Source organism: Hipposideros armiger, unplaced genomic scaffold (genome assembly GCF_001890085.2).
Source record: "Hipposideros armiger isolate ML-2016 unplaced genomic scaffold, ASM189008v1 scaffold_39, whole genome shotgun sequence".
Taxonomy (NCBI): Eukaryota; Metazoa; Chordata; class Mammalia; order Chiroptera; family Hipposideridae; genus Hipposideros; species Hipposideros armiger.
In genome coordinates, this window is record NW_017731389.1 from 5,369,429 (window position 1) to 5,381,261 (window position 11,833).

At 41.7% G+C, this 11,833-nt stretch overlaps 1 protein-coding gene across 3 annotated transcripts in view; it reads right to left on the reverse strand.

The window, feature by feature from the left end:
* BICC1 (BicC family RNA binding protein 1) overlaps positions 1–10,162 on the reverse strand; it is a 263,046-nt gene extending 252,884 nt beyond the window's left edge. For all 3 annotated transcript variants that reach the window (XM_019638418.1, XM_019638417.1, XM_019638419.1), the window contains exon 1: positions 9,728–10,162. In XM_019638418.1, coding sequence (XP_019493963.1) covers positions 9,728–9,917 — 190 coding nt within the window. In that variant the 5' untranslated portion in view covers positions 9,918–10,162. The remainder of the gene's footprint in view (positions 1–9,727) is intronic.
* Between the last annotated feature and the right edge of the window lie 1,671 nt (positions 10,163–11,833).

Below are 11,833 nucleotides of genomic sequence, written 5' to 3' on the forward strand. Positions count from 1 at the left end.
AGAGTAAGTGCTCAATTAAAGTCAGCTGCCGCTTTCAAAATCACCACCATTCTTCAGGAACCATAGTCCAAATTTTTTTCCTCGAAATATAATTCCAAAGGAGAGAAAAACTGCACAATTCATTTTCACTATAAGGTGGTCTACAACTGTAAAAGCATTTTCTGACCAAATGTACTATTACTCAGCTATAAAATTTTAATTCTGAAAACTATTTAGAAACACCAAAACATTTAACACATTAGATTAAAATGCTGAATACAAATTCTGATAAAATGTGAATACAGTAAAGTTAATACTTTGTGAAAAAAAATGCTGACTACAAAGCAATAGTTAATGCTACAACAGCAGCTACATAAACTCTATGCAAATAGTCAAGGACTGTATTTCAAGGCAGAAAAATAAAAATAGCTCTTAAGATAGTCAAATTACTGAAGATTGTTTTTATTTTTCGAAGTTCCCTTCATATTACTTTTTAAATTTCTATAATAAAAAAATGTGTGCTTTTAAGATATTTCATAATATACTTAATATGTGTCCATTACGCCTAACTTAAGGGGAGTCTGTAGGAAAATTAAATACATTTTGAGCTCGCTATGCAATAATAAAGACAATATATCCCCTCCATGGGAATATATTATATAAGTCTGTGCTCTTACCCCAAGTCCCTTAAAACCAGCCACTCTCTATAATAGCGTGCCAGTTATGAATTGTGCTCTGAGATGAAAATGCTTCAAGATGGCTTAATAACATGGAGAAAGTACTCGCTTCAAGGATAAAGGGAAGCAAGAAAAGAATCTGAATCTTCTTTATTTTAATCATCACCTAACTATCTAGCAATGTTTCTCAAAGTGTAGTCCTGGGACTCACGTAAGATTCTTTTCAAAATTCAGATTCCTACCAGCACTACAACCCTCAAACCTATAGAACTAGAATCTCAGAGAGGCCCAGCATTTGCCATTTTGCGCAATAGCCTCAGGTGACTTGTAGGCACACAAATATTAAGAATTATTGATCCACAGACACACTAATCAGGTAAGGTAAACATCACTCCAAGTTTTCAGCGAAAGAAACCAATAGAACTCCAACTCTAGATTGGTAATTCAATTACTTCCTAATTTCTCACAATCACCAGCTCAAATCAGCCAGGTTGTGGGATCACAGGTACAAGGAATAGATATCCTGCTGGTTTGCTGTCTCTTCTGCCTAACCTGTGAATCTTTCCAGAAAATAATTAGCAAACTTTACCAATAGCCTTAAAATGTCTGTGTCCTTTACCCCCAAAATTTCACTTGTAAGAGTTTTTCCTATGAGAATAATCAAAGATGCAGAAAAGGTTATTATGCAAAAGTGTTTGGGGCAATAGTATTAATATTCATTATCTGCCCTTTCTGAAGCATGTGCACTGCATCTGACACTGGGGGTACGGTATTTCTGACCCTTGCAACCTAGAAGATATTTTTACCCCCACCTCATTTTAGAGATGAGAAGACTGAGGCTCAGAGAACTTATTAACTTGAACCCAGGCCATACAACCAGTAAATGATAGAGACAGGATCCGAATCTCAAGCAGTTAAGAGTAGAAACATTAGGCTTTTCCCCACTGCCTGGACACCTAAAAATGTTATAAAATGTCATAATATTTAAGCACAGTAAGATATGTCAACGTAATATTATACAGTCACTTAAAACCATATTCTTCAAGAATCTGAATGAATATTAATGAAATGGAAAATATCCATGATACAATCAATGTGAAGCAAAAAAGAAGGAAGTGTGATCCCCATTTGGCATTTAAGGGACACAAGTCACACAAAGTTAAGGACTATATATATCTTGGTTTTGTGCACATCCCCAAAGCCTGACACTGTACCAGACATAAGGGAGGAACTCAGTAGCCACTGCAAAAATAAATGATGTATGGGCGTATATTTTAAAGACCAGAAAAAAAATCCCAGAATGTTATCAGTGGTTATTGCTGGATTCTGGACTTAGAGGTGACTTTTGGTTTTTCTTTTATACATCTGTTTGTACTTTCAAGTATTCTACCATAAATTTGTATTACTTTTATAATCAGAAATTAAAACAATGGCTAATATTCAAACCCTACATTTCAACATTTTCTATAAATGAGATGTTAAGCTTCAGATCAACTCAATCTGCAGACTAATACTGGGTTGTCAGAAAAGTCATGACGCATTTTTGCAACGAAAAACATAGAAAAATACGTCATGACTTTTGCAACAACCCAATATATGGTTTATCTAATTCACTGTAACAAAGAAACTGTTTTATAGCTAGAAAGTGAACATTATCTTTTTACATGCAAGAATCATAAATGGGAGTGGGATTTAAACTTGTTATAAACATAAATGCTTTCATCACCTATAGTTATTAGTCTCTTGGTAGGTAGGAAATGGATTTGTAAATGTCTAACATCCACAAAATGTTTCTATCAATGGTTTGTGCATTTTGGATACTGCCCTAAATGCTAGTACAAGGATCAAAAGTCAAATGTGGTGGCTTTCACAACATAACTAGAAGGGTTCTTGCCAAGAGCATCCCCACACACTGCAAAAGCCGTTGTAAATTGGTATTAAAATTGTGTCTCATCCCTAGTAGATAAATAACAAGCATTTTATATCAAGGAATACATGTTGTCACTATTATCCCATGCATTTTTAAAGAACTATATTTTAGAATGAACCAAGGAGGAGCCAACTGGTACAGTTAAGTAGCTCATCATTCTGTGCCCATGATTCTGTTTTCAAATATGAAAACATGGCACAAATCTGATAATTCTACTATCAAACTGCCTTCACAATGACTTCATCTGCTGAACAAATTCTGACTTCGTTGGCCAGATTATACTTCAGTGACCAATCTACGAAAAAGCCATCGGGCAGAAGCCTGAACTACATGGAACCTGTCAATTCTAAAAGCCATTTGAGATGGGTAGTGGATTGGGAAGAAAGAGGGAGGGGAGAAAGGATACCTTAGAGTAATAAAAGGTAAAAATGGGCATTTGTATTGTGTAATTTTCAATTTATAAAAAAGGAAATATTTGAGATGGAGAAAACAATGGGGGGGGGGGGGAAGATAGTTACAGTACTTAGTGGCAGGTCCTATCTGTAAAAGGAGTAACAAGAGAACAGCTTTACATGATCAAAGGTGTTTCTTCTTTGTGAATTAGGTTTAATTCCTGCATTACGCCAAGGAAGAAATTCCACCCACACATAGCATTACCAAATAATCTAAATTTCTAGGGATTATCAATATAGGCCAAAGTCTCCGATACAGATAAGCTTTTGCTTCGGTCACAACTTGGAATTTCTGTCACAGTGCCCTCTGCTTTGCCCATGTGGGGAAACTAAGGGTTGGATCACTTAGCATCATTCAGACACCCTTCCTCCTTCCCTACTTCTACTAGAGAAGCCGGAAAATAAGTTCCAGTCACAAAATCTCTTGTAGCAAAGAGTGGTCAAAGAAATACAGGTGGGAGATCCAGGACAGAGAATCCTTCATCACATGAACAGGCAAAATCTTGAACACAAAACAACTTCCGGTCTCCTCCCTTCCCCTGCACAGATCACAGGTGCATCTCAAGGCATGGCATAGCCAGGCTACAAGGAAGCCAAAAGCCACAGGCTGGGAATAGCAGAGGCTAGGAGGGAAGTCGCTGGGCTCCTGGATGCCCCTGAGCTGCTATGGGACCTGGACCTCTTAGCCCAGGTTTTTGTGAGGTGAGGAAAATAACCCCTACCGTGTTTAAGCCACTCGGTGTTGGGTTTTCTGTTAGTCTCGGCCAAATACATTCCTGCCTGTGAAAATCATTAATACGACAAACCTTTCTGTTTTAACTTATCAATGATCAACTTAACCAAAACCACCCAAGTCCTCACAGAGATAAGATTTACTGAATGCAGATATTTACTGAGAGTGCTTAATCCAAGCCTATGAGTGCAGAGCTATAACGCCTATCTCATTTCTTTCTCACAGGACTCTGCAAGGGGCAAAGTGAGGACCCCAAGCCAGGTCACGCTGATAGGAGTCCCTGAGCTCCTCACGGCCAAGCTATCCAACCTCTGACGGAGTTTTCACTTAGTCATAAAGCAACCTTAACCGTCAATACTGCTTTCTGACTCAACTACAATTGTCCTAACAAACTTTCAGATTGGAAGAAGACTTCCACTAAAAAATAAATCACTCCTTCTCCTAAGGAAAAAGGACTCATATACAATTTTTTTAAAAACCTGACATTTGCTTTCTAGTGTTTTGACATCTTTCTCCATCATGTGGCACAGTGCTGGGGCTGCTGCTGCGCTAATGTTTACTGAAAACCATGTGCCCGGTACCAAGCTACGCGTTTCACATGCATCGTCTCACTCAGGCCTCACAACATCCCCAGGAGAGGACACTGTGAGTGTCCCCATCTTACCAATGAGCAAATAGAACACATCAACCCAGGCACAGCATTTTCTTTGAAAAAGCCTCCTTCTATACACCAGTGAATGACAAGTTCAGAGCAACATAAAATTAAAAGAGAGATTGATTTGGGTGCTAGGCTTCAGTAAGAATATCAGAAGTGATTGGCTCACAGGCCAGCCGAGTGGTGCGTTGGTTAGGAGTTGGCTTGGGACGCCAGCTCTGAGCAGCAGGGCCCTGGTTCAGATCCCACATTAGGGCCAGTGACACTGCACCCTCTATAGCTAAGATGGTGAACAACAGCTCAACCTGGAGCTGGCCATGAGTCTCCGGTGACGGTGTAGGCTGCAGTGGAGCTGCAGTGGGCTGCCATAAGCTACCATGAGCGGCCAGAAGCCGGCGTGAGCTGCCAAGAGCTGCTGTGAGCAGCCGTCCAGTGACCGGCGAGCGATCTGCCTCACCCGGGAAGAGTGCAATGATAATACCAACATGGGCCAGTGAAGCGACGTCCTCCACAATGAAACTGAAGAACAAAAGGACAGCAACTTGTCTGTTCCCCCTCCCCAATTCCCCAATAAAATCATTAAAAAAAAAATGAAGTGATTGGTTCAGGACCGTTCAAAGAATGACAACTACTCAAGGCAAGAACAATTACAAGTAAAGCCCCTCCCATCCTGAGCAAAATCTAGAATTCTACACTCATGTTTAATATACTTTTACTCAGTATGGACTCATCTACCTTTACAAGGGATTAACATACTTGGCACACTGTGTGCTACCAGGAAGGCCAATAATAATATTTAGAGAGTGTGAATGCTCATGTATCCTAAGAACATTTAATTCATTTTCCAATATACTTGATTTTCATTTTCATAAGAATGTGCATTTTATGAACTATGGTTTATAATGAATATGGTTATTATTAATATATTCAGCACTTCCTATGTGGTGTTATATATAGATCTTTTTTTCCTTAATCATCACAACCACCGAAGGATATAGGCACTATTAGCAACACCTCCTTTTAGAAATGAGTCTGCAGATGAGGAATTTTCCCAAGCCCCTATTAAAAGGTAACACTTAGATTCGAATCCAAATCTCTCCCACAGCCCTGTGCTTTTAACCACTAAGCTTCATAGTTATTTGATTTGTTCTTATTTATTAGCCTTAATCACACATTAGCTAGAAAAGTATATTAAACTTAGCTCTTATTTATCTTCACTTCCAGTACTCCCTCATTTTTGCTTATTTTTGCTTCATATTTCTCCCTACTCCCACAAAACAAGTAAAACATCATCTATTCACCAAATCCTAAAACAATCTTCACTAAAGTTTGCGAAATTAAAGAGAGAACATAACTGCTGCTCTTCCTTTTAACCAATGATGTGTGATACCCTGTTTTAGTGCCTGGTTCTGCACCTCAAGGAAGCAGCAGTAAAGGATCCCCCTGTGCCTATCATTGTAAATACGCAACATGATTTTTAAAGTCTTCAACAGCAATATCCCAAAAGCCCACCAGATGTCAACCTCAATTCACGAAAGTAGGCCACTGCCCCACTTTTAACACTTCCTTCTATGATGAAGCACAAGGCTTTCAGAACTTTGAAAATGCCTATGCTTCTAAATGTATGTAGGAATTTTTAATTATATTGCACACATGTTTTCCAATGTAAAAAGTAAAGTATAACCATAAGATGTAAACCAACCCAAAAAAGAAAAGTAAAAATATACAAATTCCATGTTTGACTCTCAGGACTCTGGCCAACACTAAGGCTGTATTTCTGACTCTTTTGGCCTATTTATTTCCTACCTTCTCCAGACTCCCCTCTAGACCACTCTCCTCTTCACACTTAATTGACTTAAATGAATCAACACCGTCATCTCACATGAAGCATAAAAATCTAAATTTTGAAGATCACTATCAACATAACTTTAAAACAATTTTTCTTTATCATTAAACAATGCTGTCCATGGTATCCATTCCAAGGCTGGCCATACCAATCAAAAACTTAAATTAAACTTGAAAATAAATTCCTATTTACAAAACTATTGATTAATCAAATCAATAATCTTCATTTAGATTTGAACAAAGATGTTAATACTCTGCATGGCTGTTCCAAAGTAGAAGGAAGGAGGGAAGGAGGGAAGGAAGGAGGGAAGGAAGGAAGGAAGGAAGGAAAAAGGAAAAAAGGAAGGAAGGAAGAAAAAAAGAGAAAAACTAGTGATTTTTCCCTACATTTTTAGCCTGGTAGTTTTATGTGTATCAATTCTTTGGGAATTCAATGATCATCCAAGAATGGTATTTCATTTCTTTGACCACTACCCTACTGCCCATATTTTAACCTCACTAAATTTTTGGTCCATTGCGTAGAAGAATTTCTCTGCTAATAAAAATACAACCCATTAAAGATTAACTTGCCCCCAGGACACTTTCTCTGGAAACAAATTCCAAGCATTATAATCACCAATTTGTACTATGTAGACTTAAAAGCAGATAATCTTATTTACTCTGATATAAATTGGAAAACTGTACATAGTTTAAGGCAATTGTGAAAAGAAAAATGGCAAATCCAAATTCACAATAATCAGAAACCCAACCAGGCAAATACAGTCTTTATTACTTGGCACTTTTCAAATGAAAAGTTTTCCACCTAAGAATATCTAACAATATTAGAATATTTGTTGACTTGCCAAACTTTCTACCTTGGTCTAAATTTTATTTCTGCAGTTATGAAATTGCAAAATTCTTTTGTTTCCATTATTTGAGTATATGCTATATGTCAGAAATCATGATAGCACTAGAAATCTTTGGAATCCATGCTGTAATATTCACTATTAACAACAATAAAAGCAACTGATATTTATTAAACTCTTATCATTTATAAAAGTGTGGTAAGTTTTAGCTTATTGGGCATTATCTCTTTTGATTCTCACAAGAGCCTAAGGGAAAGGTAATAATATCAGTCCCATTTTACAGATGGGCAAACTGACAGAGTGGCCCAGGAACTGTCTCAAGGTCCCACGGGGATTTATTTGAACCTAGGCCCACACTTGCTATAACCACATGGTATAAAGCAATGAGGCACATGATTATTCCTTCAAACATGGTGGTTCTTCATAATTTGACACAAGGAAGCATGAATCACAAATTTCCTTGACACACTGTGCACTGGGCTCTATTGTCAAACATATTCAAAATTTACTGTCTTAGAAGGCATAATTCATTCACTTATCGGCAAATGTGGAAAGTGAAAGCACTATGATCTATCATTAAAGAATTCTTTGGGGTTGAAATCTGAATATTTCATTATATATTGTTTGTTGAAACATGTTAACTCTGTTAAGACTTTCTGTAAATAAAACGTTATCACTGCAAAGCAATATTAAACCATCTCATGTCAGAATACCATATCTACAAAGGGGATAACCTTCAAATTTAAAAAATGCCTCACCCATATTTTATTGTATTCTAAATGAAAATTAATTCACTAAAAAAAGAAATCCACTTCTAAAGCTCAGGTTATGTATGAGACTTCCTGAAATTTAATGGCATTGTCAATATTTGTATGTGCATGGGTAAAACGGCTAAGGAAGACCCAGTATTATTAGAAGATCCACCTTTTACATCACTCCAAATTCATGTAAAAAAACAAATTGGAAACATGTTGAAAATGTGGGTATGTGTTGTATCAGTTAAGTCCAAACAATCTCACAATATCTTTCTGAATAAATTTAATATTTTATTTTATAACGAGAAACTAGACAAAAGGGACCATAAAACAAATGAAAAATCTAAAATGGGCTCTCAAAATGCAACTGGGGCTTTAATTTCCAAATCCACTTTGCAATATTCTTATTTCAACAGTTTACCACAGAAGTAACTCCCCCAGAAAGTTATATAATATAAGGGGGGGAGGGAAAGAGAGGGGTGCAGAGAGAGAGAGAGAGAGAGAGAGAGAGAGAGAGAGAGAGAGACATGACAAGCACTAGAGATGTTTATCGATAAAAAATAAGCAACAAGGGAGATAAATTTGTAGCTCATCCAAAAACGCCTGCCAAACACTCCTGCTATTTGTTTCCACCAACTTATTGTTTTGGAAAACATGTTGTTCTCTCTTAAAATAACCTGCTTAAATGTTCTAAAAAGCCACTGCATTTCCACAGAGAGCTAAATAGCTCCCATATTGTGATGCATTGACTGATAAAGTCAAAGTAAGTTATGCATAAAGCCATAAAAAAAGAAGTTGGAACGGTCCAATCCTCCCTTGTTACAAGGATACTAGCTACTGAATGAATCCACTACTTGCCCTTACTGAAGCGAATGCCTGGTCCTCTACAGTATTTTAAGAATGACAATCATTCAAACTACCTTATTTCTCTGGAGGAGGAAAATAAGCTACATCTATGGTTACAGGTAGGCTAGTAATTAACATTTTTAAGGAAGGTCAAAATGACCTTGGACCCTTGAGCATTCACACTCTGAGAACTCCGATCCTCCCAGTCCAATATGGTTAAAGCTGTTATGCCTGGGCAAGTCCCAGAGAAACTAGGGAGTTAAAAAAAAAATCCCAAATTGTAAAAGACACAGTCAGACACCTATAGTACAGAAAGATTTTCATGAACTTAGTGTAACTCAAGATGTGTTTTATAAGCCTGTCCGGAGATGAACACACAATGTCCTCCTGCCCAGCAGCACGGCCCTGACACAATCCCCACGCTTTGGCTGCTCACCCCCCATCCTGGCCCCTCTCACTGCGGGGTGGAGGATTGGGGGAGCGGCGGGGGGGGAACTCCTGTCTTAAGCCTTGACATCTGCAGAGCGTTTCCCAATAGCGAGACAAGGCCCCTCAGCTGGAGGAAGTGGATACTAACAAGAAGAGAGAAAGAAACAGACAGAGAGCTAGAATTCAAGGCTGCCAGGGAGTAGGGATAGAGTCACGCATACTCTGTGCAGTCCGCGTGGGTCTGGATGGCACATCCCAGGTGCTCGGACTGAAACTGGCATCTCCAAAGTCCAGAACGCACCTTGGGCGCGCCAGCACAAAGTCGGCCTTCGGCTTTTCTGAAGCCGGTTAAGTTAGCACAGAGTTCCCGGTGCCTAGAGACCTGAGAGGCGTGGAAGGGTGGAGAGTCCCGCTAGGTCTCCACTCCCCGAGTGTCCCCCGGCTCCGCAGGGGAGATCCAGACCCGGGAACCACAGCGGGCTGTGGGCCAGAGCGGCGGGCGCCGGGCTGCGTGGTCGGGGATGTCCGGAAAGGAGTGGGGGGCTCAATCGGGGATCCGAGAACGCCGTGGGGATGCCTACCTTGTAACATGGCCTCAAGTTTCTTCCTGTCCACGCGGAAGCGCTCCTCGCTCCACTCGGGACTGTGCAGGGGCGCCCCGGCGATCAGGTCGTCCTCGGAGCCGGGCATGGGCGAGTCGGTGCTGCGCTCGCTGTTGGAGCCCGGATCCGAATGCGCCGCCAGGTAGCCGGGCTCGCCCTGAGCGGCCATGGTCGGCGCGCGGCACTCGGGCTCCGGCTGCGGCCGCCGCTGTGCCTGCGCCGCCGCCTCCGCTCGCCCGCCGGGTTCGACTGGCTGCCCGCGCCGCGGCGCTAGCTCTTCCTCCCGCAGCCGCCGCCAACGCCACCGCCACGGAGCCACCGGCGCATCCCAGCCCCGGGCGCCGCCCACACCGCCCGCTGCCCCGGCTCCCGGCCCCGATCCCGGGCCAGCGGCTGCGCCTCCCCCAGCCAACAACGCCCGCGCGGAATGAGCGCGCCGCGCCGCCCGTGCCTCCATCCGCAGGGCTCCGGCGCCCCCTCCCCGCCCGCCGCCCCTGCAGCCGCGCGCTCATTGGCCCTGCCGGCCCACGGGAGCCCCGGCAGGCGGGCGGACGCGCGGGCAGGCGGCCCCTGGCGCTTGCACACAATCGCGCGCACACACTCACCACGTACACACTGCCGCTTTTCCGCACTTAACACGTATAGATCTTGTTCCACACACGTACTTTCCTAGCTCTTCAAACACAGGCAGTCGCCAAGTTCAGCTCAAGCACAGCACCCTCCTGAGCGCACACGAAGTGCTCACACCATTTCTCTTCTACTTACAAAATACTACAGCCTAAAACTCAACAGCCCCAGTCAGCCCCACAAGTTTGAAACAGGAGGGAGAATGGAGAAGGCTTGCAGAAGAAACGGTGTCCATCTCCTGCGGACATCACTGTGGGCATTACTTACATATAGTTCATTCCTCCACTAACGGTTCAAACCCAAATCGCTCCTGTCACTCATCAGAGCAAAGTGGCCAGCTACACAAGACATGGACAAGAGGCTTACTCTTTTTATTGCAAGGAAAGGGATTTTTTTTTCTTGAATGAGGTGAGGAGGGAGTCATCGTCTATATGATTCTCAAGTGATGAATTCAGCTAATTTATTTTTTTAAAGAGGGCGGGGGGGGGTAGGAGAAAAGAGGCTCCGAGATTGTAGAGATGATTAGCTGCATCCAGCTGGCATCCGTGCAGGGCTGTCTTGTCAGGGACCGAAGGCTCAAGATCAGTGTCTCACAGATAACTAGCAAATGAACCTCTGATTCTACCTACCTCCAGCCAACCCACCCACTGACACTCTCAAACTTAGACTTGAAGCACCAGGGAAGAAGAGACTTGCTTGCACTAGGAATGCCCTTGGAACTCTGTTTTCCCAGTTCACACTGATTCATACCTTCTCTTGTTTTAAGACCAAAAGCAGAAAGATTTTTTTTTTAACTTTATTGTTTGGAGGGATGGGATAGCAGTTTGACACGGTGCCAAAGAGGGATGCTTCCCGGCCTACATGAGGGGCAAGTTATATCATTGGCATGGCCCGGTGGATAATCACGTACCATGCTTTGGGTTAATCAAGATTAGTATAGGTTCAGTTGTCTAGTTAACAAGAATGGACTCAGCTGGGTACTGTGCTGTAAGTGGCAGAGGAGGAAGCTGGGACCGGGAAGCGACATGACTAAGGTCAGACAGCAGCAGATAACAAAGCAAGAAGCAAAGCCAGGTGTGCATATTTCACATGTAGTCTTCACAAAACCCTGCCCTGTTGAGCAGAGAACCCTCCTGCCTGATCGCCTGCTGAAGAACTGGGAGCAGATGGATATCTTAACTGCTTGATTCACCACCATATGTTCCTTCTCTGAACTTAGTAATTACTGTGCAAAGCACCAATTTAAGCACCAAAAGAAGTTGCCAAGGAACCTTGCCTCAGGGATATTTACTGTCTTTTCCTGGCAACAAATATTTGATGGAAACCTACCTACTCTGTGCCCGGCACTGTGTTAGGTGCAAAGAATAGTGAAAAGTAAACACTATTCCTTTCTAGTGAGAAAGATAGAATGTTGACTAAAAATAAGTCAATAAGTCACTCAGAAAAATATAAAATTGC